The following is a 27,127-nucleotide window of genomic DNA, read 5'->3' on the forward strand; positions in this document are numbered from 1 at the left end:
ATACATCAAAACATGGCTTACCCAGAACAAGAGCTTATTTAGAGGGATTAGAAACTCATTTGATCAAGAACTAGCAATACCACACGCTTCAGGTTAAGTGCCTTTGAAAAAGATGGAGATGCTTTGCTCGTGAGTGACACCAGCATGTTTTCCGAAAAGCTAGTAACACCAATGATTCTGTAACAAAGCCTACAACCACAGGTACCAAAAAAAGGTGAGGACCCTCAGTCTTAAGTGTCCCATCTTCTCCCTTATGGTATTACTATATTATACCATAATGTCTCTGTCTCAGGCTTAGATTTTTATTTGTGTAAAAAACAAGTGACAAGGGAACAACTGAAGACAAACAACAGTAGCAGAAGGTCTACTCCAGAGTTAGAATAGATTTCTGCATACTCTCATACTCGGATCTAAAAAACATACCAAGGAAAAAACATACCAAAATAAAAGGGCAACACAAATGAACATAGTAGGAAAAGTATTTGTGTCCAGTGCAGACTTTCCAGGGAAAAGGAATACGCATGGCAACTGATGAGCAAATCAACACAAGCTAGAAATAAAATTGGGAACAAGGGTGTGGGGTCTTTTCAGTCTGGAGTTCTCACATGCAGCATTCTATAACAGTTAAAAAAAATCTTACCTGCAGAATCTGTAATCAAAGCCTCACAGAACACACAGCAATTTCATACTTATACAGTAGCTCAGATTATTCTAATCCCTTCTTCAAATCAAACCAACAGCTTGATCCCTGATAACTTCATATACACATACACACACCACCTTCCCAAGTGAGATTAAATGTTTACTTTCACAAGACAGTCTTGTTCTGAGGATGTTACTTCCATCCATAAAAAAACCTAACCCATCATTCTGCTTAAGTGCACTCAAGATTAAATAAAAGCTTTAAAGACAAATACGCCCTTGCACCTTCCCCTCCCCCACTAGACTCAGTCACCTTGCAAAAATATCCCCTTAACTACTCCCATGCAGAATTTGTATCACATGCAAAACAAAACATATATGGAAGGTTGCCTGGCAGACTTTCCTCTCACCTTTCAAGAGAAATACAAAATCAAATAAATCCATGCGTTTGCAATACTATAAGTTCTGGCTTACCGCTGCAGGTGGCTGATATCCTCCATGCTGTTGCGACTGCACTTGGCCAACTGAAGCTCCATATCCCTGGACTGCAGCTGTTGAGATTGACTGGTCATGCTGGGAACCATACGACACAGTCTGTTGACTGCTCACACATGATTCAGTATAAACAGATGACCCCTGGCCACTGTCAACTGTCCCATCAGCTGCAGAAGTTAGATAAAAATCTGGATTTTAAGAACTGCAGTCTGGATTCACAACTTTAAAGATATTATAATCAATCAAATATTAGATTGATGCTTGAGTCATGTCACTTGGACCTTACCAGCATTTTACCTCTTGTAATATTTAAGCTGGTTAAAAAAATACAATTTTTTTTCTTCCTTAATACAGTAATTCCTTACCAAAATGCCTTCACCTAACCGCTGAAAAAAAAAAAAAAATCAGTAATTTCAGGAGTTCTTTGGGAATGTACTTAATAGTAAACTATGCTTCCTATAAAAGGCTAGACTAGAAAGAGAAACTTAAATTCCACGTTGTTCTGAATGATCTTTCAGGGTTTTTTAATTATTATTTTTATTTAATTTTACACAGACATATAAAACAGGTCTGTTGTGCTGCCTGGCAGATGCACCTGATGTAGGCATAGTAGTGAACTTAAAATCCCTGTTACCTAAAGAGCAGATAGTAATTTGCTTTCTAACTTCACCATTCTAATACGGAAGTTCTCATCTACCATCATTATTCAAACACCAATTCAAATGTTGGGATGGCAGAAGAGGAAAAGTTAGAAGTGTTAATTCATCTTTTCATGTATAGCATGTCAAACAGAAAATGAAACCTGTTTTCAGAAAGCAAATTACGAGCTGAACTGCTAGTATATTAAATCTCATTTCCACCTTAAACATAAGTTAACAAGGATTCAAATAAGAGTTTCTAATAGCTCTAACTGCACTGGTGCAAGAGTATACAGCCTTCTACAGGGCCAGAATATACTGTCGCTATAGGAAGGCAGCAAAAACTAGGACATGTGTTCACGCTTCAGGTGCCACAGTTCATTTAGTGTATTAACTTGAAACAAAGGAAAATGATTTTGTGCTAAGACACTGGACTGTAAATTGTGCCAAGACTTGGCTCAGCTAAGGCACAGGAATGCATCTTATTTTGCTGTGCTTTCTAGCAGGCTAATGTTCTTCAGCAGACAGCAATGGCAGACAGCAACATCTTAAGATATTTACTGCTATACCCACGAAAAGTTTAAGACTCTAAGGGGGGAACTGTGTAAGTGCAAGAGTTCCTAAATAAACCAACTGACACACTTACAAAGAATAGATATACTGGGTTGCTGGAACTGCAGTTGTTGGTGTTGATCAGCTTCTGGTTCTTCAGGCTCCACTTGTGTAGAAACTGATGCTGAAGTAGTGGGGACAGGAGTAGTACCCGTGACAGATAGGGGATGCTTTGACCCTGCATGGGAAGCACTTGATGGCTGCTGTTGCTCCAGCTGCTGCTTCTGACTACCTTCTTCCTGAAGCTTCTTCTCCTGTTCTTCTCGCACCAACTGACGCTGCTCTCGCTTTCGCTTAATCAAAGATACCCTGTCCTTGATAGCTTTCGCCATTGTCTTGTGATCCCCTTCACAGACATAGCCAGATTCCACCTGAAGGAGGATATATTCACAGAATTCAGACTGTCATAGACAGCCACTGTTGTAGTGCTACAATATAAGCTACCACTCTCTGGCACTAAATTCTCATTCACAAACTTCTGAAGCTGTTTTATTTCTAGACAGTAACAACAGCAAATGCAGAGGCTGACAGACTACGTTTCACTGTCAGAGAACACCAGTACTTCCGATGCTTTGTAAGACCACCAACACTTACCATTTCCTGTGCTACGTCCTCTGGGACGTCTCTCTCCAAGTCAAAGGAAAACTCTATTGCCTCATTATCTTTATATTTGCCCTTGAGTTTTTTGATGTCTTCAATTCGCAGCCAGAGTTTAATGGCAATTTTTTCTCCATCATCTTCCTCTGCTAGTTCTACCCGTACTCCAGTCTCTTCTTGGAAGAAAGCATGATTCAAAAGGTCCTTAATAGCATATCTAGCATATTGGAAAAGAATGTAGAAAGCATACACAGTTATTCAGTTTTCATAAAATATTAAGGAATATCCTTGCCTGATGATCCCCCAAATTCATTCTCTACATTTCACGCTTCTCCCATGAATTATTTGACAGCCCATTATTCAAATTTCTATTTAAAAGCATGATGGAGAAACAAAATGCAACAATGCTACAGATGTACAAAAAAAAAAACACCACACACATTGGTCAGCAGAAGTACCAACAGATTTAAGCCAACTGAACAGGATATATATTAACTAAAATAATAAGAAACCTTGAAGAAACAGTTTGGTTTTACTGAACATTAAGATCCAACACACAATCCTAAGTCCCCAAATCAGTACAGTAATCCAAGTATGTGTTTCAGTCCGTTTCAAGATCTTATCAAAAGCCTCATCTAGTAAATTCAGCACTAGATAAGCACCACATGATTCCTTTCATATTTTATACTATTTTGAAGCACTTCAACTTGCATTCTGTCTGGCACAATTAGAAGCTTTGTGCTGAAGGTACAAAAAAGATCTAAGTTCATAAATGTACTGCATTAACAGTAGTAGTCTAGAAGTTAACCGCTTAAACTAAACAGCAAGAAATAAGTGATGTGCGGCCACAAAATTAACTTAAAATGGGAAAAAAATACAAAATTGTTTAAAACTAAGAAAAAGAACAGAAATTAAAAATACACAGCAACGCCATCAGATGTAAAACTTCAAGAGTTAACAGAAGGGGATGAATAAACATCCATGAACTGACAAAATGAGCTCTGAACAGAATAGCAGGAGGCTAGAAGAGGGTCGAAGGCTGAAGCATTCTTAAATCAGACATTCAGTAAGCAACAACTATGTAAAAGCAGAAAACAAAACAAACCCCACAAATAAGCCATCAGAGCAGTTACAAAGTTCCTGTAATGGTATAAGTTAATCACTTCAAGCAGAAGTCACCTTGCAGAAAATGTGGATGAAAATGAGCAGCAAGAATTTAAAAAATAAAAAGAGCCCTCAAAATAATCAGCCACAAAATGCCAACAAAATCAAAGGGACAGGAAAAACAAAGGATTACAGAATAACAAACCAACCAAACAATCCAAATACCTGGGAACCCAGAAGGATTGTCCTCCACTATTTTACTAACTACGTCAAAGTTTTAATAAAAGCAGTAGAATTTCTGAATAAACTGACGTGGATGGTTACTATAGCATTTGCACTTTTTCTGACACTGTTAATTCTCTAAAACAATCATTGAATAAGAACCTACCAAAGAATAGAAGCTGCAGAATTAATACTGGCTTCCCAGCTTTCATCAGAACACAGAAGACCTCAGGAACTAACTGGATCTGGTATCATCACAGATAAAAGACTCAGACAGCAAGTAATACCTCTATCTGAAAAGAAAGTACTTACCTTTCACCTTTGTTTTGCCGAATGCATCCCTCAATAATCTCCTTCACTTCAGGGATTGCTACTTTATCGAAGCTGGCTGGCTTGACACCCTGGAACACACCAGTAACAACAGAGAAACTGGAAGGCCCATTTGATTTAAGTTTTGATTGTGTTTACAGACCAACTATTTTTACTCATTAGATAACTGGCCTGAATTCCCCACTAGTGCAAATAATAGAGAAATCTGACCCCAACCTTACTGTTCATCTGTTTGTTAGTGACTTTTGCAAACATTTTTTTCCCCCCTATTTCTTAGCTACACTTTCATAACAGAAGGCTTTGGCAGTTAGGTTCTCAGTTATGATAGGAGAGCCGTTTAGTTTCCATGGAAGTTATGCTGGTTAGAGGCGAGTACACAGACTGGACTGAGAATGGAAGGAAATATTTCCTATGTAATACTAATGCACGAACCCACATGATTAATTTAACAGTCTTCAAAAGGATTCTGCTGCTTCCCAGAATGTTTCCAACATGCCATTATATGAAGCAATTTTGGCATAGATTGATTTTACAGGAAAAACCTTAGCCCAGAATGATCTGACCGGATCATTAAATAACTTGTCCAATGTTTTTTTTTTTTTTAAAAAAAAGGGGGAAATTTAAAAAAAAAAAAAAAAAAAAAAGGACTTTCCTGTATCTTAGCTCTCCCCAGAAGACCTACTATACTCAAACCACTCCTGCCTTGCTGCTGTTGTGAGTTCAGGAAAATGAACTTAGCAATGCAGACCTTTACAAAAGCCCTTCAACAACACACGACAATCCTTTCTCCAATACATGCTAAAACCATTGGGGGAGAGCAAAACAAAATCTACGTATGATCAGCTACTCAAATAGCTGAAGCAATCAGGCCATGAGATATGACCATCTGGGAATTCTGCAAAACATTGCAGGTAGAGAGCCAAGCTTCATCGCTTAATCATGGCCAGAAGCTCTGTTTCGGGGGCAATTGTCCACAATAGCAGAATTTGGCTCAATTTTACTTGATTCAGTCTTTAGCTTCAAACTCTGTATTTAAGACAGCAGAATGAGAGAGGATGAAGACATCCTGTTCAAATTCTGTTATATGAAGAGCCCACGTTTTCAAGCCGAACAATCCTGAAATCATACACTTGATACATCTGACCCTGTGTCACCGGTAAATCACAACTAAACAAAAAGTGAAAGCCATGGAGTCTGAAGTACAGAAATAAATGAAGTAGTAGTACAAGAATCATGATTTGTGTCCTATCCAGAAACTACTTCTCCCAATATCCTATAAGATACTGCTGCCCACCAAGTGGGGACATCAAGACATGACCCTTCTCCCTTCCTCTATTGTCAGTGGGAAACAAGTCTTGAAACTGAAAGGTTCGAGTCTCTGAATCAGAGCCCTTGCAACTACAGACCTTCATTTAACTGAACATGGAGACTTAATATGATGATAATTTCCATCTACATTTAGATACTTTTTTTCCCTTGGCCAGACATGGCAGTATGTTGACTTCATATGTTCACTACCTAAAATATTCTCTACCACACTATTCCAGGAGAGGGCACAGTCAACATCAACTTTAACAGATGCAAACACAAGACTGGGAGAAGCACAAGAGTCCAGTCTTTCAGTAGACAACAGTGCTATTTGTCACTATGGTTTACAAAGGTGTTGTATGTGGAATTTTCAAAAGGACAAAAAACCTATAGAAAGACACAGTTTTTCACTTGATAAAAACTTCCTGTCACAACAGCATCCTGGTTATCTATTTCTTTGCTTTAAAATTTGCTCTCATGAAATTCTAGCAATTGAAATTCACAGAACTGAAGAGTATATTGTGACTAGAATAAGCCCTGAAACACACTTTGTCAGTGAACATTAGCTTAATGCTTTTAAAAGCTTCACTGAACATTAAGACTTTTGGAGATCAATGCCTCAGCTGGCAAGACACCAGTCCCAAGGTTTGGACAGGTAAGTTTAATACTGCAGCCAGGTCATATCATAAATCTCCAGCTTCCTAGCAGGAGATTGCAGAGCCCTACTCCCTATAGGGATTTATAAAAATAGTTTTAGTGTTTACTACTGTCATCAAGTAACTGTTTGCACATGTCTCTGCTCATATAGCAGACTAGTCAGAGACACCCGCCTTTAATTATGCCCAAGCTTAAAATGGTCCCAGGAGTTCATATATGTTGAGACAGCTGTTTCTATACATACTTAAATGCTCTCCTATATACACATATATACATAACCTATGCAATAATTATTCAACTGCTTATTGTATATATTTGTCAAAGTTTAACACATCTAAGTCTCCTAAATAGCTCAAGCCCCAGACATAGCAGCAGCCTGCACGTATGTTCATTTACACTGTGGCAGCAGAAGGAAGATGTCAGATCTGTGACAATCTCATTTCAGAAAAATTAAAAGCTAAGATGAGCAAGACAACCGGTACAGCAAAATATTAACATAACGAAGCCAGATCATGAGTTTTCTTGATAACTATTTTACCACATGCTCTGTTCTTGCACGAAGCCTGAAAAGGTAAAGCTAAGAACAGATTTTAAAATCAGTGATTCAGTCTGCTACCCTGTGTTCCTCTATCCTGAAAGAAATAAACACCTGTCCAAAATCTTCAGGCCCTTCCATAGGGGCAATTTTACAATACCCCATTTTGTGAATCCCAAACCAAGAGTTCAGTTAAAAAGAGAAGCTCCTGCCAGCCTCCTCCAGCATAGCTTCTATGTTCTTAACTGCTCCTCAGAAAATCTGGGAGAACCTCACACTAGGGCCTAAAAACAACAGAGGATTCCGTGTTCAAGCAGCTATTTCTATTTCTCAGTTTATTCCACAGTCCATGAGAAAGGTTGCCTAAGCCTAGTCTACAGTGCTGGCCAAGCACACCTTACGCTGAAGTTCAGGCCACTTAAGTACCATCAGCTTTTAAAAACAACTTTTTTTCCCTCCTCCAAGCACTAGGGGAAGTGTCAAACTATTTTACATAACAATACAGAGGATACTATGAATGATAAAAATCAATAAATCAGTGAACCCTTTTCTACCCAGAGCTGCCTATACACCTTCATCTGCCATCACAGAGAAACCAAAGGGAGGCCAGGCCCTGCAATTCACATAACCTTGATGTGTCCTTAAGAGCACATGAGCTGTGCAGCCAAGCATATGTTCATTAGTTTCTGAACCCAAAGGCACTCAAGTACGTACTAAGCCATTCAGGATTTCCTGGTTTTCACCACACTTACTGCAAGATGGTCACATTCTTATATGCCTCTCCTGGTCCCCAAACTCCTTAGAAGAATCACAGGCCAACTCGAATCTTTTAATCTACTAGTGTTATTCCCCAGTGGCAGTTTAATAAGAACTAAACACCCAAATCCCACTAGCATTTTTCCTGAGTTTGCTAAAGAAATAGAAGGAAGAACTCTTGCAGAGGAGAAAAAGCATAGATAGGTGTAACAGGCACACATGAAAATCATCACCATTTTCTCAAGCTACCATCTAAAAAAGCATGAACTGGCAGCGCTGCTGAAAGCAACCGTTTCCTGTTCTCCATCTCCCATTCCTACACCAGTGTCATTTCCTCCCTTTTGCCAGCACACGCATTTATACAGCTGCGTAATGAACCAGATCACGGTTTTTATCAGACTTGAAACAAGTCCAACCAAAAAAGCCTGCAGCAGTTTCCAGTGAGATGAAGCTCCCCAATCTGGTTCCCTACACTGTTGCATTAGCTCTCAGGCTCACAGAAGGAAAGCGCGCAATAGCTAACAAGGGCAGAACTGCTTCTTTTGTAAGAAGTGCCAACTTAAAACCCACTGAACACTTACATTTTGAGAGCACCTCTAAAATATGGGCATATATGTAGGTAGCACAAAGCACAACTGATGCAAAACTAAATATTTATCTTACAGTCTTCATGTTAGGCATAAGAAGAGATTTCCTATTTCACTTATCTTAGATGTAGTAAAGTTTGTGATTTTATCAGATTTTAATCAGGTGAAAAAAAGTGTGTTCCAAAGTTCAACATCCACTTTTATATGGTTATTTGATCCATAAGGCAAGTTAGGTACTCTTAATAACACTAGATTTTCAAGATACTTTAAACACCAAAGTATAAGCTACACAGAACCCCTCTTCACAATTTTTGCCTAGAAACATGTAGTATTTTGCATTAGTTAGATCACCAGATTACTGGGTCAGTGCATCTTGTTCTAATGCAAGAGATACTGAAAATATCATTTACTTCATAAGAGAAGGTACAATAAGGTACAAGAAGGTTCTGTATAACTTTTACACCAAACCAAAATTAAGACAGAGGAAGTGTTACATACCCTCAGAAATCCTAAATTTAAATAGTTAGATTTGGAATAACACCACAGGTGGAAAATAACAGAATCAATAAGTGTTCCAGCCTTGTTGTTCAGGATTTTAATCTACATTTAAAAAATTATGGGGAAAAAAGTACAGTCAAGTTTAAAAGCTGAAGACCCAAGCAATGCAAATGTAAAGCAGTTCAGCAGATCTGTCAAGAATTCCCATTCACCCCCAAAATCCTTTCCTGTGGCTACACACACTTTACAGAGTTGAAATTCTTACTCACCTCTTTAGTGCAATCCTTGTGAGAGCAGCAACAGTGGGAATTAACAATTACAAATATGGGACAGATCTCTCTTTTTGTAAAATCCATCAGGAAAAAAGAGAGATGCACACACCAAAGAGTTAGGTGCTAGCTTCCAATGGGAATCCACTAGGCTGTGGACTTAACGCACAGCGGAAGGAAAGCAGACATCAAAGTTAGAAGGGAGCATTGTTTTCTGTTTGACACCTCTTGTACTTTTCCAAGTCCAGTACATGAGGCTGCAGAAATTTGAGCTTAATATCTGCTTTTGCCACTCAAATATTGAATAGAAAGAATCAGTATAAGCAACAGGTAAGTGTGTCCTTTTCTGCCTGCCCAGCTAGCTGTAAGGAGGAGGAAGAAGAGGCAGCGCAGGGATCCTTTACTTCCTGCATGTCCCCGCCCCCGCATGGCTACTCTGCCAATTCTCCACCCAGGTTTTCTGCAATAGTTTAAGGCTGCATCTAGGATCATCACCCAGTTCACTCCTGCTGTTGCAGAGGTACACTTTTAAACAGAGGGGAACAGGTCGGTCAGTGTGTTGTTCTGACCCAGGGTTGCTGGCGCTAGTTTTGTACTGGGGGATGAAAGCAGCTGCTGTTTCTCCTCTTATTTCCATGGAGCTACAGAAGCATACATACAGCTGACTACAATTTAATCCTAACAAAACACAAGTCAGCACTAGGATAATAGATTATATTCCACCTCCCTCCTTCCTGACAATCACATTCTGCTACCATTGGCAACATCATCTGCTTTCCTTTTACTGGGTGCTTAATATAAGGGAATAGGGATTTGATGGTGATTTTCCAGCTGTTGGACAAAGTTAGAAAGCCACATTGTTGCTTGTTTTACACCACACGCACACAAATAATCCACAGAGTTATATTTTCTAATACCTCTTGCTAGACTCCAAACCTAAACGTGAAGTCTGACTTTTTTTTTTTTTTTTTTTAACCCCTGGTATCTAGTTTCAAACAGCCATTCTAAAACTTGTTTACTAAAAATGAGTTGTCTACAGCTTCAGGGCTTTTGGGGGTTTTTTGGAAGGACAAAAGGAGCAATGCTAAGAAAGATCAGGTACACCATTTTAAAGTGTGAAGTGAGCAAATTAATTTTGCAACTAGTTATGATAAACTGTGATAAAATTCAATTTCAAATTATCAAGATCACTTGTCACCCCCAAATAGCATACTTAGTTCCTCAAGTTTACCACAATTATACCAGTGTTGTTGTTATACCATAGGACATCAATGTTGCAAAAGCAACACTTTTTGATCCTTTACCGGGCATTTTAGAAATCCTCTCCACCAGCTGCTGTGAAACTTTAGACAGGTCAAGGGAAAAGGGATCATAAAAGATCCTGCTATGTTGATTGGCCTTCCAACTGCTTAGCTAGACATTTTATGACTTCCAAGAAAAAAAAAAATCCACTAACTGTTGATTATCATCTCCATTTTAACAGTGCTTACTGGTATCATGAATAAAGCATGTTGGAATTTTGCTTGCCATTGCTTATAAATTTTTTTGTTGTTACAGTTGCACTCAAACCAAATCTACACTCTGCAGTCAAAGCAAATCTACTTCACTGGAATAAAAATCTAACATTTTGCACACCTAATTAAGGCTACACTTCTCTGGGGTACACTGCATGACCTGCAAAAAACATTAAATGTTTCAGCTTTTAACAAGCACAGAGTCTACCTGTCCCAGTCTAACCACAATTCTTGCTTGGCTCTTTTCAAAGGTGCTATAACTGCAGAGCTTCAAAGGAATTCTACCGTAACTGATTAATCTTCCCAAACAAAATGTTCTAACGTTGCAGTCCAGAGGCTAATAGAATCAGTAGCAAAGTCAAATCACACAAACAAAGTAATTAAAGTCTCTATATTTTCTTTTTGCTAAGTTGTTACCATTCTAGTTTGAGCCAGTCCCAGGCTGCCACACACCATTAATTCCAGGAATTTAGACAGAGCATATGATTCCAGTGGAAAACAAGCCAATGATCCTACCTCCTTCCCCATAGTCTCAAAGAAGCCCCCAGGCAATGGTATATATAGCATTTAAATTGGTTTACTCATGATCTTCTAAATTTCACCACCTGCTATTAGTTACCTACCCAGCCCTCAAAACCTACATGTTTAACCATTTCACCACCTTTTCCATCTCTAATCCTTCATCTTAATCTTTTTGTCTGTTCTAGAAACAATCTTTCAGATTTAGTTCTTACTTCACACAGGTTACACCTGCAACTATTTGATAATTCTTATCCCAGTCCAATCAAATACCTATTGTGAAAAGGAAGACTTCAGCTTAAGATTTACTCAGTTCAAAAGAGATATGGGTTGCCTACAGAAGATGGATTTTATTGTTCTTGTTAAAAAGCAAGCTAGAGTAGTTGAGACTGCAGGGAAAAAAATTTAAAACAATGCAACACATTTAACAGAGGTGAAAATTTAGCTTCTCTGATTTCAGTATTTTCATAGCAATTAATTCTGGACAATTGATAATTCTCCCAAGAATTAAATCAGTAAATCCTGCAGAATAAGCTCTGCACTAGATCAGTATCCTAACAGAGTAAATAGCATTACTGCAATACAAGCAGTAGGAGCAGATGAAAGCTTCCAGTGAGCTAGAGTTAGCTCACGAGGCACTATTTAGACTAGGACAGGCCTAGTTTTCTTCTCTTCTGATCAAAAACGATTGCACATTTTTAACTCAATACCTCTTGAACTTGACTGATCTACCATCATCCAGATCAAAATCCGTATCACAGCTATTTGAGCTCTATGTCACTGAAATAGCTTAACCAGTTGGTCTTCACCCTGAGATGCAGGTGTGTAAGTAACCTAAGCCCCATGATTCTTAAATTTCTCCCAACCAGCTGTCTTCATGACTTGCAACAGATAACCATGTATGCCCAGATTTCACAAACACATTGTAAAGACAATAGAGGCACTGTAGTATTTATACAGGCCTGCTTGCTGCAACCTGACTGATCACAATTCAGAAACTCTCTTCCTCCTCAATTTACCACCTACTCTCAAACAATTTTTGAGGCACTAATAAAAAATAATAGGCCAATCACAACAGTAAAAAAAAAAATTCCCCAACATACATGATTGAAGTTGTTATACACACAAGGTATTTTTGCATTTTGATTGACACACCCATACTAACTGCTTATTCCTAAAGTTTGTGAGGTTGCTTAAAAGAAGAACCTAGTCATTTATAGGAGATAATCTTTGGTGAAAAGAACAAAACAGACTCCTCATTTGACTAGCCATCACTGCTTGCTATCACCTCCACATCTGTATTCTACAACTGATCTCCAAGCCCAGGAGCTGCAGGACACTGACACTGCCTGCTTAACCAACTTCCTTGCCAGTGTCTCAATACTGTATTTTTACTTATTAAAGCCAGAGAATTTACAGCATTAAAAGCCTTACAAGACCAGTATAGTAGGCTACAGTTCTGTTGCTTTGTTTCCACACAGTTAAGTTTGAACAAGAACTAGTCATAACTCTTCCTAGAAATTGTTGGCTGCCATCCTTTCCAGCAGTCTCAAGTAAAAGGCTATAGCAAAGTAAAAAACCACTGTATTGGTGATAATACTGAAACACAACTTATACTATGCACTACTGCTGAATATATACTATGGCTTACAACTACCCCATTGATTAATTATCTAGCCCAGGACACAAGGCATTTTAAGTTTTTACTTCAGACATGAAAGTCCACTGTACTTCAGCACCTCCAGGTAAATAAAAATATCAACCTATTTCAAAAGTCCTAAGAATCTGGAGCCCTTATGACTAGCCAAGCAGATGGTTTTAGTTAAAAAGTAGATTAATCAATCACAGCACCTACTGTAACTGCAGCAATTCTAAGGAATAGAAGAAATTACTCAAGCTCTAGAACAGGAAATTTTGTAACTACAAGGCAGGACACAGGTCCTTAGTGTATAGCTGGCAAACAACTAGGATACTGGTGCATATAACAGTGAAAAGGGTCTCGTTTAGAAACACACAGTATGAGGACAGAAGTTCTTCTGAAACAACAGTAAAGTCTGATTGGACAAGTGGACCGGGCACTAACTTCTCAGTTTTTATTCTTGCACAAGAGCGTAAAGGTAAGATCAGTTTAATCTACCATGCACAGTTCTTTAACCTCACACTTAGGAGCAGGGATGCCACCTTTATCATCCAAACAAGAATATGCAGTGGTGAATATCTTGAGCTAGTGAACAACCCTTTGCTTTATTGGGACTTCAGCTTGGAAATCATTTTCAAAAAAAAAAATAGACATGCCTAGACACACATTTCAGTGCTATAAATTTAGAAATGCCACAGTGACACAATACTAAAAGTGTCTTCTATTTTAAGTATGGAAAATACATTTTTGAAAAATCAAATCATATTAGTTGCATTCTCTGCTTTAATCAGCTACCATTCTGACAGAAAAACATCCAGTACTCATTTTTAAATTCAAGTACAGCAACAGTAACTCAAAAGCCACAGATTAGTTCCAGTGGACTTTGAACTGAATTAAAAAGAATGATCCAACATGGGCTACAAGACATATTTGGTACCAGAACTAGCCCTTAGGAGAAGATATCTACTAAAAGGCCTAGGATAATGTTGCAAACACTGAAAATAGTGCACAATTCAGACAATGCACCAAAAGCCATCATCCCTTTTATTTTATGACTTACTCTAATAGGAGTGAAGGACTTCTATTTGCGTACCAGAAGATTTAACAGTTTCAGAGGGTGGTCCTAAAAAGTATCCCTGCTATGCAGAGAACTTTATGATGGTGGTAATGGGTGGTAAGATAGAAATATGTCTCTGAAGGAAGTCTACCTTAAAGTCACAAGCTCATAATGTTAGGAAGTTTCTAAATACTTAGACTGGACAGAGAAGCAACAGCTTTTTTTCCTCTTTAGCATAAAAACATTATGCACAATAAGCAGAGTTTCTTATATATACATTTTAGCCTGTTGTGTCTCTCTGGTTTTGGGAACAAACTGTATCTGCAAAATCACATTCAACTTTGGTGACCTTCACTCTTCTAATACAGGAACAAACAAAAGCCTTCAAACAGGCATACATACCCCCACGTCACTGCCTGCTCTAGCAACAGCTCTGAGTAACCTGGAGGTAACTAAATGTTTATGTAAAATTTTGATGGAGTTCTGGCCTATGAATCACATAATAATCTCAAAATAACTTATTATTACTCAACACCTCTGTGAGCTTCCACCAGACTAAAACTTTCCTGGACTTATCCCATTCCTATCCCTGTGCAACTATAGCAGTACAGTTGGCAGGACAAGAAAAAGTAGCCCATGCATTCTTGATATCAGTATTTTTCACTAGTGGCACTATACTGACAAACAACATTGAGCTATCAGTCTCCCCACAGTAATGCTTCAGTGATTCATTAATGGTTCTCATCACACTGCAAAGCCAGGCATTTTAAAAACACTTACCACCTCCCTGTTCCTAAGAAGAGCCACCTTCCCATCTCTTACTAAATTAAATTAATGTCAGTTAATGTAAGAGCTAAATAGATGTCAGTACAGGACAGAATATTAAATATTAGTATCACATTTTAAGAGGCCTGATCCTTAATAATGAACTTTTTTAGTTTTTGAACTTACATTGTTTACTCAGTATTCTGTGAACTTATTTAGGTTTCTAAAAACACATTTGGAAACTCTGCAATACAACCAAATTTTAGAATTTCAGATTTTAAAAAAATACATTAGATCTTGATTTTATGCAACTGAACTGAGGCTCACGCCCCTCCCCCCCTTTTAATTCCTGATCATTTTAAAATCATATCCAATTCAAAATTGCAAAGAGACACATTCCAGGCTCAGCAGTGAACAATAAGAAATATCTCCTTTCGCTTCAAACCAAGTTTGTTTTACAACACCCATACTGTCAAAACAGTTTTAGCTGTAATCTAGAAGCTTTTGATGCTGAATAGTACAAATGCCTCTAAGATCAACTCATACAAGTGACCTACTTTTAGAAAGGAATTCAGTTGAATGAGCCTTTTTCCTTCCAACTTCAGATACCATCTGCCCTAGCTGTGCAAACCATACAGCATTTTATATCTCAGTGTTCAAGCTGATCCCTGCTTTTCCTTACTTAGATCATTGTCATTTCTTCAAGAGGACTTCTAATCTAACATACAAAGCTTCTTAAGATATTAATGCTTCAAAACCTCGAATTCCCATCTTCCATTTTTAAGGTTATATATTTCTGAACTGATGAGTCAGTGACTGAACCTCCACCCAGGAAGATTCTTCACTCTTAAAGACGTGCCAGCAAAATGCTTGCAACTGAGCTGAACAGCTACGAGAGGCAAGTGGTAGAAGCTTAAGTATTCTTTAGTCCATTCAGTGTGATGCAGAGGAATTGCATCTGATGTGCAATTTTTTTCCATTTGATACTTAAGTACTTGAAGTTTCTTCTTTCAATGAATACAATTACAAGAGTTTGCCCTTTCTTACAATTAATCTGTTTTCTGTGCTTGGTTGAAGGTTCATGGCCTTTCAGTATCTGCTTTAACAAAAGACTACTTGCTCTGTTTGAGGATTACCTCCCCCTATTTTTCCATTTATTTTTTTCCAATGCTTTTTCCACTTGAAAGCTTGATAGGAGGAGTGTCTCTGTATCTATCTGAACCAGGCCAAGAAACCAAGTTATTCAAGGTAAAGAAACAGAGTTTTATGTACGCCTAAAAAAAGTCACATATTGCTTCCAGAAAGCAAAAGAGGACATTCATCAACATTCATTAAGCACTGCAAGTAAAATTAATCATAAGTCTAAAGGTTAAGCATTTATTTTTGCTGCCTAGGACCCCTCAGGAAGAAGTAGAAGAAAAAAAAAAAAAGAGCTGGGATACTTTGCCCATTGCATCTCTAGTGAAAATGAAGTAGTTGACTAGTGTAGACAATTATGATGCCTAACTTTTAAGACACTAAAGAAGAGATTAATTTCATCTCAATTGATCAAACTGCAGCACTTTGTAACTGCCTGGTTTCCAGCCAAGAGAATGACCTTCACTCTAACCAGTGAGCTTCAGGTCCCACCAGTTAGGGAAATTAAGGATTTTTAAACCAGTTAGACACTGCCTGGTCAGGTTACTCATTATGTACCTTGTTCCCTTGGGCCTTTTTTTAAGCTCTGTAGAACAGAGAAGAAAAATGTTGTGCCCACTCTGTGGAACATTTCAGTACAGAATAACTTTTTTTTTTTTTAAGTGAAAATGAAAAATGTTTTTTTCTTCCTTCTCATCTTAAGGCCAGCTCAGAAGGCAGACATTTGTTTACAGAGAAGAGACTGGACTTCTGGCGAAAGCAAGGACAAGTGCAAAACTTCACTTTGTCAAAGTAAGCGTGGAGAAAATTAAGTATAGAGCACAAGTCCATCAGAAGAACTTAACAGGTAAGTTTATATAATGGGAGGGGGCAAAAGAGAAAAGGGAGTTTTCTGCTTATACTCAGCTGATTAGTACATTTGAAACTGAGAATGGTCTTATTAACTTTTTTGCAATGAACATGTTTGGATTTTTATGTTAGTGGTAGATACGCAAGAATGAGACAAATCTGCATAATCAACCCATTAATTGTCTTTTTACTAGTCCTGGGACTAGTCAATCACCTAGAAAATTTAAGACTTGGGACATCGAAGTATTAGAGATTGAGTAATCAGTACCTCTACACACTTATAAAAGTAATCTCTGTGCTGCAAAAAGAAAGCTTGAAGGAAATATAGTGTAGAAGTAATCAAGGTCTATACTACATCTGTGAGTGGTAACTGCAACATGAGCAGGAAAAAAACAAGCTAGCTTTTGAGGCAACTGCATGGGTTACATCGGTCTCACCAGAGGCTGAGACAAAGCAGCTGAAGCTACTGTGGTTCGTTATGCCTTCACTGCATTGCTTCCCAAACAGACTAAATTAAGAAATCATACTTAAGATGTCTGTTCTATAAATATCTCTGTTTTCATTTAAATGCACATGTAGCCCATTTCAAATATCTCCTGTGACAAATTGTTTAATTGAAATATGCGTGGAACAGGTCAAAGAAAGAATACCAGTCTCCAGAGAGGAACGAAGGCAGACAGGGAAACCTTCCTGAATTTTACCAAGATCTTACACTCCTTTTTCTGTGCAGGTGAGTATGTAACAGAATTAAGTATCTTGATTATATTTTGTATTGGAACTGTCTGTATTGCTTTGATATGGTGCAGAATTGAAAAAAAAGAAAAAGGGGGGAACCATTCCCTAATCTAGTAGTGTATCACACAGACAGTTGTGTCTGCACAAGAGGGCAGAGGAGAAAAAAAATAAATCACAGGAGCAGGCAAGACTACCTTAATAGTGCAGCTTATTTTCAGTTGATTACAGGCTTAGATGTTTTTTTTCTGAGGCCAAGTAGGCAGCAAGAAGTGCCCGCTGGATGCATTCAGTCCCAGCTGAAGACACATACTGCTTAAACCTCAGAGGAGATTCCCCACCCCTGCCCCACCCCCAATAACGTAAAAATCCCAGGAGTTGCAATTTAAGTACTAACTACTAATTTATTTGGAACCATTTCCAAAGAACAGCAGAGGATAGCTTCAATGAAGAAAACAGGGGGTTTTGAGACAAAATTGCAACATTATGATTTAATGAAAACAAGAGGCTAGGCTCCTTTATGCTTGAGTGACAAGACATGCAGATCTCATTTTCCTTTCTAAAGAAACTGCTAGTGAAAGGGCCTGGACTGAGTACACTAGAGGATGCAAGTACAAACAGAGGTCAATACTCTGTGTCAAACTCCTGCCAGAGTTTACCAGAAGTGTAAAACAAAGTTCAGCATAACACCTTGAGCCCTACAAATTACAGACAGTTGGGTTTTTTTAAGCCAGGCATTTACCCAGATTCTTCTATTGAAAGGAGAATTCTTCTAGCTAAAGTGAGCCAGAAAACCAATTTAATTGCACTTCTGTTTCTTGGGCCAGGGAAAATTCGGGAACTTTACCCTAGCACTGCTTTAAGGAAAAACAGGAACTTCCCAGTGAGACAATGTAGACAAGCATCTTGCGAACAGTAGACTCATGCAGCAGTGCTGTTATCCAAGATGTGAAGCAACAATAACTGCCTGGGCCAAAAAATGTCTCATCTCTAGGAGGAACTTCAGCCTTTAGATCTGATATCTAGATCTTTGCTTACCTAACTGTATTATCTAATCAGAAAACTGCTTCCAACCATGAGAGAAAACCCTAAATAGAAGAGGTAGAGTACTTTGAGCAATCCTGGCAAATGCCCCAACCTAACACTGCAGTAGCTGGGCATCAGCTAGAGCAACCCTTATCACAAAAGGTGTAAGGTCAAAACACAATGCAGCTGAAGGCCATCCAAAAAAAAAAAAAAAAAAAAAAAAAAAAAAAGAGAGACCAACGCACAGCCACAATGGGAGAAAAGAATGTAAGCTGGTAGTACCAAGTCCAGTCCTGAGAGGACACCCTGGGCATTAAGACACCTTTTACGGGCTTCTGTCCTAAGCAATAGCAAGGATTTAAGCTAATGAAGCAACTCTGCTTTTTACTAAGCCTAATAGTTACTGCAAAGGGTGTGAGGGAAATAGATTAATTTAAATACACATTGCCTGCACTGAGTGGCTGCACATTTTGATCTTATTGCCTTTGGGGTTTCAGTGGTTTTTAAGCTCCCACATGGCATGATCTTTCCTGACTGTCAATAGCAGACCATTATTATTGTCTTTCCCTCTGGTCTCTGTGTATGCATGTAGATAAAATAATCCTTTCATTTAAGGCACAGAAGGACTACAGCTACTACCTCAAAATATTCCTAAACGTGCCTAGGAAAGTAGCAAACTAAGGGGTTGAAATAGATATGTTCCACAAACCACATTCACCTTCCAACATAGAAGGAAATGTGTTGGTAAGTACTGTTGGAGTCACCTACACAGGAAGTTTTCTGACTGCACTCTGTTATTGATGGTTCACACACTGTCCTTTTAAGTACTGAATTTCTCAACTGGTTCAGCCCTTGTCCACAACTGCAGACATTGTCTAAACTTCTGAAGTCTCCTTCAAAATGAAAGAAAATCTTATTTTCTTTAACAGGGAGCAAAGGACAAGGGCAGAAAACTATATGGCTCTTTTTCACATTGGTTCACAGAGCTTTCACAGAGCAGTAAAAAGAATACAATGAGTATTTTATTTCACTTCCATAACATTGTTCTGCTTTCCACATTATAGAAGAAACACTGAATTCTCCATTATCCGTTAAGACAGGTTTGTGCTTTATTTTCAGATAATATTGTTTTTTCTTCATTGAAAGCCTTCCTTGAAAGTTATTCAAGTTTTGTTTGTGGTTGTTTTGGTTTGGGGTTTTTTTGTTTGTTTGTTTTAAACAAACTGCTTTGCAACTACAATGAAATAAACAAACCCAAATATACCAAAAGCACACAGCCTTTCATTCTCTGCCTAGAAGCAGATAAATGTACATTTCATCTTATTTACCTTTCTGTGCTTTGCTCCTTCTGAAAGAAAACAAGATTTCCTTGATTTCACTTCAAAGTACATTTTAGAGCTCTCAAGCAGTAGATGAAACAGTAGAAAAAAAAATTCAACAATTAAATTCAATCTGTGAATCATCAGCAGCAGAGTAGAGTAGAAGGTGGTGTGGGACAGACCGAAAAATTACCAGTGTTTCTCATCCACTTAGAAGTTCAACAGTCAACCAAAAACAATGGGGAGAAAGAAGCATCAAGCACAATAAACAAGTGGTAAGTTGAACCGTGGTAAGTCTCTAGATAAGTTTGTCTGCTACAAGCCCCTAGAAGGCTTTCCATTTGCTAAGTACTTCACAGACCAGGGAAAAGACAGCTCTTTAAGACCTGGGGATTTCCAAGCCTGAGATTGTCTCAAAAGCTGATTCTCACCACAGCCCGGTTCCTAGCACTTTTTAAGGAATCGGCAGGGCAGTTACATCAGGTATCTGTTCTGAGAAAAACTGCCCATCCAAATTATGCTTCTTTGGCTCTGGCCAAGACACATACAGAAGCAGAGCAAGAGGTACCACTAAGACTGTTTTGGTAAGATACTTAAGTTTTCTTTCACTGATCCAAGTAGCTTGCAGATCAGATTATGCTGTAAGCAGAGTAAAGACTAGACTTTACCCTTGGTTTTCCTCTCTATTTAGAAAATTACAGGTAAGTCCACCCACACGCAAAAAAAAAAAAAAAGACTCTGCATGTGTATATATATAAAAAAAATTACTCTAGCAACTGTTAAAAAAATATGGCCATTTATCCCATCTTTCTTCCTCCTTCTGTGCCTCTCCAATATTCCCCTTCAAACAAGGGCTAGTCTTTTATTTCACCAAGCCTTCCTTCAGAATTCATTACTTCTGACATGAAGACCCTTCCTTCCACATCTGTAAGTCAGTAATTATATCTGCCTTTTATAGTGTGAGGCATCAGGAATAAGAGAATATTTTACTTTTCCAAAGCTAAGCAAGTCGTTTATTAAATCCTCAACTTCTCCAAGATAATACACACAAAAAGATTAACAGGAATTCATTTGCCTATGGATCAGAGAAAGAGGTAAGGTTTTTTTTCTCCCTTTGCATATCTACACAGGTATTCAGAGAAATCCAATGCAAGTTTTTACTTCCCCAAGTGGCCACCTCACTATTCTTTCTGAATGCTTAGATCAGAAGGTTGAACGTGTGCAGTTTGTTTTACTGCACTGGTATAGTCTTCATGACACTGTTTTACAAAGTAAATCTAGCCACAACCATTCTGAACATTTCTAGCACTACAGTTCTGCCTCCTACATTCAAGGTCTGTAGGTTCCACTTAGTCTAGTCAGATGGGCAAACTCAAATCTCTTGCTTGCCTTCTCAGCCTTATTTGCTTTCACTCACAATGCCTCCACCACCACCACTACACTTACCAGCCCTTTTCAGGGTGGAATACCTTCCTGCTATTTATCAAGTATTTCCACTGCATAATTATAAGAAGTGCACCCGACACACAGTAGTTAAGGGCCATTCGGAATTCAGTAAACTATTAACTTAAAATCACTCTAGGTAACAGTTTATGATTTGCCTTGGCAGGCAGCTAAGCCAAAGTGCTCTGAATTTGTGATTCAGCTTTATTTCAGAGAACAAAGTTACCAGCTAATCTTCAAGACTGAAAAACTTCCACCATCCCTCCAATGGCTTAGAAAATAATCTGTTATTATTGTAATGTGTTTTGTTGTTTGGTTTGGGGTTTTGGGGTTGTTTTGTTTTTTTTTTAAACCCTATGCAATAACTTCTTACATACTGAAGGAAGAGTATGAACACATGCAAAATTTTATTTCCATTCACATATTTTACAGGCTTTTGACTGTTTGGTAAGTTGAACCATCCTTTACCTTTCCACCCATCCCTCAAAAACCTCTTGTCAGCTTCACTTTTTCCCCACACACACTTGCACACTACCATGCTACCCAGCTGTACTCCTTTCCTGCTAATAGCAGTAGCTTTAGAATCAGTAGTGGGGAGGGACTTACACTGGTCACTCGACGGTAGATCTGCGCAGCATTTTGGCACTCGGAATAAGGATACTCAGACGTGGCCATCTCTAGCATACACATCCCAAAAGCATATACATCAACGGATTCATCATATTTCTCCTCATACATCTCGGGGGCCATGAACTCTGGGGTACCTTAAATTAAAAGAACGATTCAGACTCTAAATGTCTCAAAGCGAGCAGAGGCTGCTGGCGTTACTCACCGCAGGAGGAAGCGGATGGGCAGACCTGTGAGACAAGAGAAAGTGGAGGCAAAAAGAAGAGGGAGGAAACCCTTAGTCACTCTGTTGCATCAACATACTTTGTGAGTCTTCCATTGCAAGGCCTTTATGGAATAAGAATGGCATGAAAGGACTGATGCAATTCCTGTTTTATGCATGTTAGTTAACATAAGTATCAAAACGGACTGGATCAGGTTGGAGTCAAATGGAGGGGAGGGGATAAGAAGAGGGGAAAACTGTAGACTAGCCATAGGCTGCAAACCAAATACTAAGGAGAGTTAAGACACTTACCTTTTCTCCCTGTAAGAGAGGAGGCACATTAAACCTTGTTTCAAAAACTACCCGACTGCCCTCTGCTGCAAAAGAAGTAGTACTGGTAAGAGCCCACAGCTAGTCTCTGACCTGGTGCTCTCCATCTACTTTTTGAAGTAGAATGGTTCGGGAAAGGCCTTGCAATGAAAAACTCTGTTGTTACAAATATAAATCTTCACGAAAAAAAGATAAAAAGTAATTTTCTGCAAAGGCCACTCACCAGAGCCCTTTTCTTCATATACTTACCTTCCCACCTGCAGTATATTTATAGGCCTACTGCAGATACAGGCATTAGTGAGGGACACCCTACAGTCAAAAATACTCAGAAATACAGAGAGATTGAGTTACAGGCATAGAGCGTGAGATTCAACAAGTCCCATTTAAATAGTGTGCAGAAAATTATTGCCCAGTGAAGCATCACAGTGTCCCCTCTGTAAGCAAAGGGACTGCATTCTATGATCAGATTTACTTTAAGCCAGAGATGCAAGTTTGTTTTTTGTAAATTTAAGCACAGAATTATTTCCTGCAGACACCAGATTCAAGACAGTTTACAGATCATTCTATAGCCACATTGCTTGTTTTCACCACACTAAAAAAAAAAGAATGTAATTGCAGTCATTTATCCAAAGGCTAACCGTTAACAGATAGCTAGATATGAAGCGGTAATTTTCCAATGATAAATTTGAGGATAAGACGAGTACACTTAAGAAAAAAAATTATTTTTTTTTTTGACACTGTATACTTTTTTTTTTCCTATTAATACTTTGGCCTGGCTAAGAAGCAGGAAATATTTCAGCAACAGCTTGCAAGACAATTTATAGCTGTACACCATTGATCCCATCTAGGAAACTAGTATAGGACTGTTGAGTAATACTGCATTTTAGCAAGCTCTAAATACTGAGAGTAAGAGCAACTTCATTCCCTGCAGTCTATTCACCCAACTATAAAAACAAAGCTGATAAAACCAATTCTTTCAAGAATTCACAACAAATACTGTACTAGTTCCATCAAACCAATTTCTGAAAAAGGTTATTAGTGGATACACAAGAACAAAGCCAGCATAAAGGCAATACTTCCCCAACGCATCCTCCTAACTTACACAAATCCACATTCTATAGACTCCCTGAGTAAGGCATTATACCACAGTCTGACTGTGATATAAAATACAGAGAGAGAGACTCTCTTTGATATACCTTAGTTTCTGATTACTCACAAAGTTTAAGAGATTTAATATTAACCCCTGGTGACAATAAAAAAAATTGGCTGTATAAATTAACGCTACACTAAATACCAAAATGTTGTTTGGTCACCAAAATGCATTTGAACATTTCTTGAAGAAGCATCATATTAAAGCTGAGATTTATATGTAGTCAAGAGTGGTTTTATCAACAATGTTGCACTAAACTGTTGGGCAGGGCAATGAATCTATATTCCAAAATACTTAATGTCAATATACGAATATCAAAAGCACAACCAAAATTTCAACATATAATCTCATCAGGAACACAGAATGACCTCAACAGTCAAGAAACAAAGCCTACACGTTTTCAGGCTTTGACCATGTACCTTTGAAACTATATTTTTAAGGAAAGCTCTTAAAAGACTCAAGTTTTCAAATAGGTAGACTGGCTCACCAGCCTCCAAAACAGGAGAGGCTTACCTATCACACTTTTGGCAAAAGAAGCTCGTTTCAGGGTTGCCAGACCAAGGTCTCCAATCTTGACTGATCCAGTGGGGCCAGTAATGAAGATGTTGTCACATTTTAAGTCTCTATGAATAATGGGAGGAGTGCGCGTGTGTAGAAATTGTAAACCTTTCAGTATCTGACGACACCAGCTTCGTAGTACTTTAATTTTCATCACTTTAAATCTTTTCAAATACCTAATGAAAAAAGTAACAGTAAGTTAAACAGGTTCTGCTAACAAGTAGTAGATTATGCTATATCATTTGCTGTTCTGAAGTAAAAAAGCAGTAATTAAAGAGATGCACAAATTTCAACTTCATCTTGTATTTTGAAATCTACCTGGGCATTTCAAGACTTCAGAGGAGCTAAAGATGATTCCCCCTCCTAAAACCTACCCCCCTTCTTCTAGCCAGGGGACTATAACGCTAAAAGATAAACATGAAACGCTTGATCTATAGCTAATAACTCGTTTGCATACAAAGTCACCCTATGGTAATTAGGCAGTTGGCTTGCTAAGTTTCAAGGCACTGCTTCCCTGACAAAGAGTTAAAGGCTTATGCATTACAACAATTCTTTATCTATTCAGAGTTTTTCTTCTTCGTTTTTATCCTGAAACTGCTTAAATAGTTACAACCTTTTCCTTGATTAAATATAACTGGGTGGGAAGGTGGGGCACTAGAGCCAAAACGCTAATAACAATCAATTAAGTACAGAGTTGCTGCAAACTGTGTGAGAGCTCTGAAGTTGTTATACCTTAGTTATGAATATTAGTCCAAGTACTCTGGTCAAGGTTTCCAGGTTACACTTTAAATCTGCTTCAAATTTACTTGTTGAGTTGTCCAGCAAATTAGAAATTCTTAGAGATCACTTCCCTGGTGCAGGACAGGGTTTGATCACCTGAATCTGACGGGTACTACTCACTACTTCATATGCACAGATATGGACAGGGCAGGGAAATCTTTAAAAAGGCTCTGCCAAATAATGGACGTGGAAGAGTTCATACATAAAGTCAGTATCCCTTTGCAGGCAGAATGTGACCCAACCTTAATTGTTCTAACATTGCCGCTTTTTAAAAGCCCATGTCAGAAGAGTCAAATTTCATACCAAAAATATCTTCCAATGCTTGTGACCTAAGACTATGATCTTACTCTACTCCTTAACTTCAACAGATTAGAGATGCCACAAGGTGAATAACCTATGACAGTATTCAAGTGCCTTCCAGCAGAGTATTCTCACAACTTCTCTTTGGGTGAAACAGTTTGAAGTGAAGAGTTGTTGTTTTCTTCCTTTTGAAAAAGTATGGGCTGAAATATATTTAGAGAAAGGAACTAGCATGCTGTGTAGAGCAAGGACTTTATTCTTCTTCAGCCAATGTTACTCAAAGTCTCAGATAAAGACCAGTTTCACACTACTGCAAGACTGGTACTAAATTCTGTGACCAGCATGGAGTCTAGCAACTACAATCTTAAAATAAAACCAAGTCATGTTCAATTATTCCGTGGTAGTGTTCAGTCTCTTCTGCATACCCACTTAATCAGGAGAAAAAGTCTTGATGAAATCACTTGAATCAACACCAACATAAAAATGTAGTATATTAATCCCTTTTACTTTAATTTCTCCAGTTCAAAAGAAGATCTGGAAAATCAAGTTGCTAGCAATAATCCTGCTGTGAAAACAGATCTGTAAAAGCAATTGGGATGCAGTTCCAGAAGGAAATCAAGTCTCAAAACAGAATGTAAAGAGGCAGGGGAAAAGCCAAGCCAAGGAAGGAGACAAACTGAAGGAGGTTCTGAATCACATCAGCTACCACTTGAATTCTTGCTATTGACACAACCCTCATTCATCTCTCTTGAGCCTGTTCCAAAGATCACATGGCAGGGGCACTGCCGTTCAGCATCTGGAATCCCTAATTACATTCTTGGTTTCAAATATGCTAGTCTACTGCCAGCTTCTCACTGTTAAAGGACCTGGGTCCAACCATCACCCAGCATCCTGCAGTGTTGCTGTCATTTTTCCATAACACTGTCATGAACTAAGTCACATGTCACTTAAGGCAGAAACCATTTTAAAATGGAAGCATATATAAATACATAAAAATACACAGACAACCCTACTAGCTAGTATGTTTTCAATTTTCCTAGTATTATAGGATAATTCAGGCTTGAAGAGACCTCAGGAGGTTTCTAGTCTACGTTTCCGCTCAAGGTAGGGTCAGCCATGAAGTCAGACATGGTTACTCTGGGCTGTATCCAGTCAGGTTTTAGTACCTCCAAGGATGGAGCGTGCACATCATCTTGGGGCAACCTGTTCCACTGCCTGACTATCACCACTGAAATAGCTTCACCTTACATCAGTCTGAACCTCTTTTGTTTCAATTTATGCCTGTTGTCTCTAATTCTCCCACCATGCACCGCTGCGAAGAGCCTGACTGACTCCCTCATACGCCCTAGAAGGCTGCTGTTAGGTCTCCCCCAAAGGATCCTCTTCTTCAGGATGACCAAGTCCAGTTCCCTCAGCGCCTCCTCACAGAGCAGGTACTCCAGCACTTGACCATCTTGATGGCCCTCCAATGAACTTGTTCCTGCTCAATCAATGTCGTTCTTGTCTATTTTACAGGGTAGTAGTCAATTTAAAAAAAGACAGATATTTGATCTTTGCACAGAATACAAGCAAAGATGAGAACACGAGGCTTTCTTAATAGTTAGCTTCAATGAATAGAGAGAAACAGGAACTAGAGTTTGGCTTTCTGTCTCAAGGTTGGTTTTTCGCGTTTTTTTTAAGCAGGAAGGCTGCTGACCTATAGCATCTCAGCTCAAGGAGCTATAGGAAACCCTATTAAGTTAGCAGAGGTAGTTATGAAGGTATGTGTCCTACCAGATAGCTGACACATTCATTTAAAGTGGATCAGGAACACACACTACAACGGCCTTAGACAAAACTAGTGGCTGAGACCTAGGTCAGATTAAAAATTGCTATCTTCATTAGTAGTATAATTAAGACTTAAAATAGACAACTCCATTTTTTTTCCAAT

The 27,127-nt window shown here is 38.5% G+C and overlaps 1 protein-coding gene across 1 annotated transcript in view; it reads right to left on the reverse strand.

Moving 5' to 3' along the window:
* WNK1 (WNK lysine deficient protein kinase 1) overlaps window positions 1–27,127 on the reverse strand; it is a 106,298-nt gene that overhangs the window by 41,718 nt on the left and 37,453 nt on the right. Inside the window, exons 3-8 of the mRNA XM_050915059.1 lie at window positions 24,073–24,293; window positions 21,857–22,014; window positions 4,623–4,711; window positions 2,982–3,201; window positions 2,422–2,758; window positions 1,117–1,304 (exon numbers count right to left, since the gene is read on the reverse strand). Of these exons, the coding sequence (XP_050771016.1) occupies window positions 1,117–1,304; window positions 2,422–2,758; window positions 2,982–3,201; window positions 4,623–4,711; window positions 21,857–22,014; window positions 24,073–24,293 (1,213 nt within the window). The remainder of the gene's footprint in view (window positions 1–1,116; window positions 1,305–2,421; window positions 2,759–2,981; window positions 3,202–4,622; window positions 4,712–21,856; window positions 22,015–24,072; window positions 24,294–27,127) is intronic.

The sequence above is a fragment of the Gymnogyps californianus genome, chromosome 1, assembly GCF_018139145.2.
Source record: "Gymnogyps californianus isolate 813 chromosome 1, ASM1813914v2, whole genome shotgun sequence".
NCBI classification, from domain to species: domain Eukaryota; kingdom Metazoa; phylum Chordata; class Aves; order Accipitriformes; family Cathartidae; genus Gymnogyps; species Gymnogyps californianus.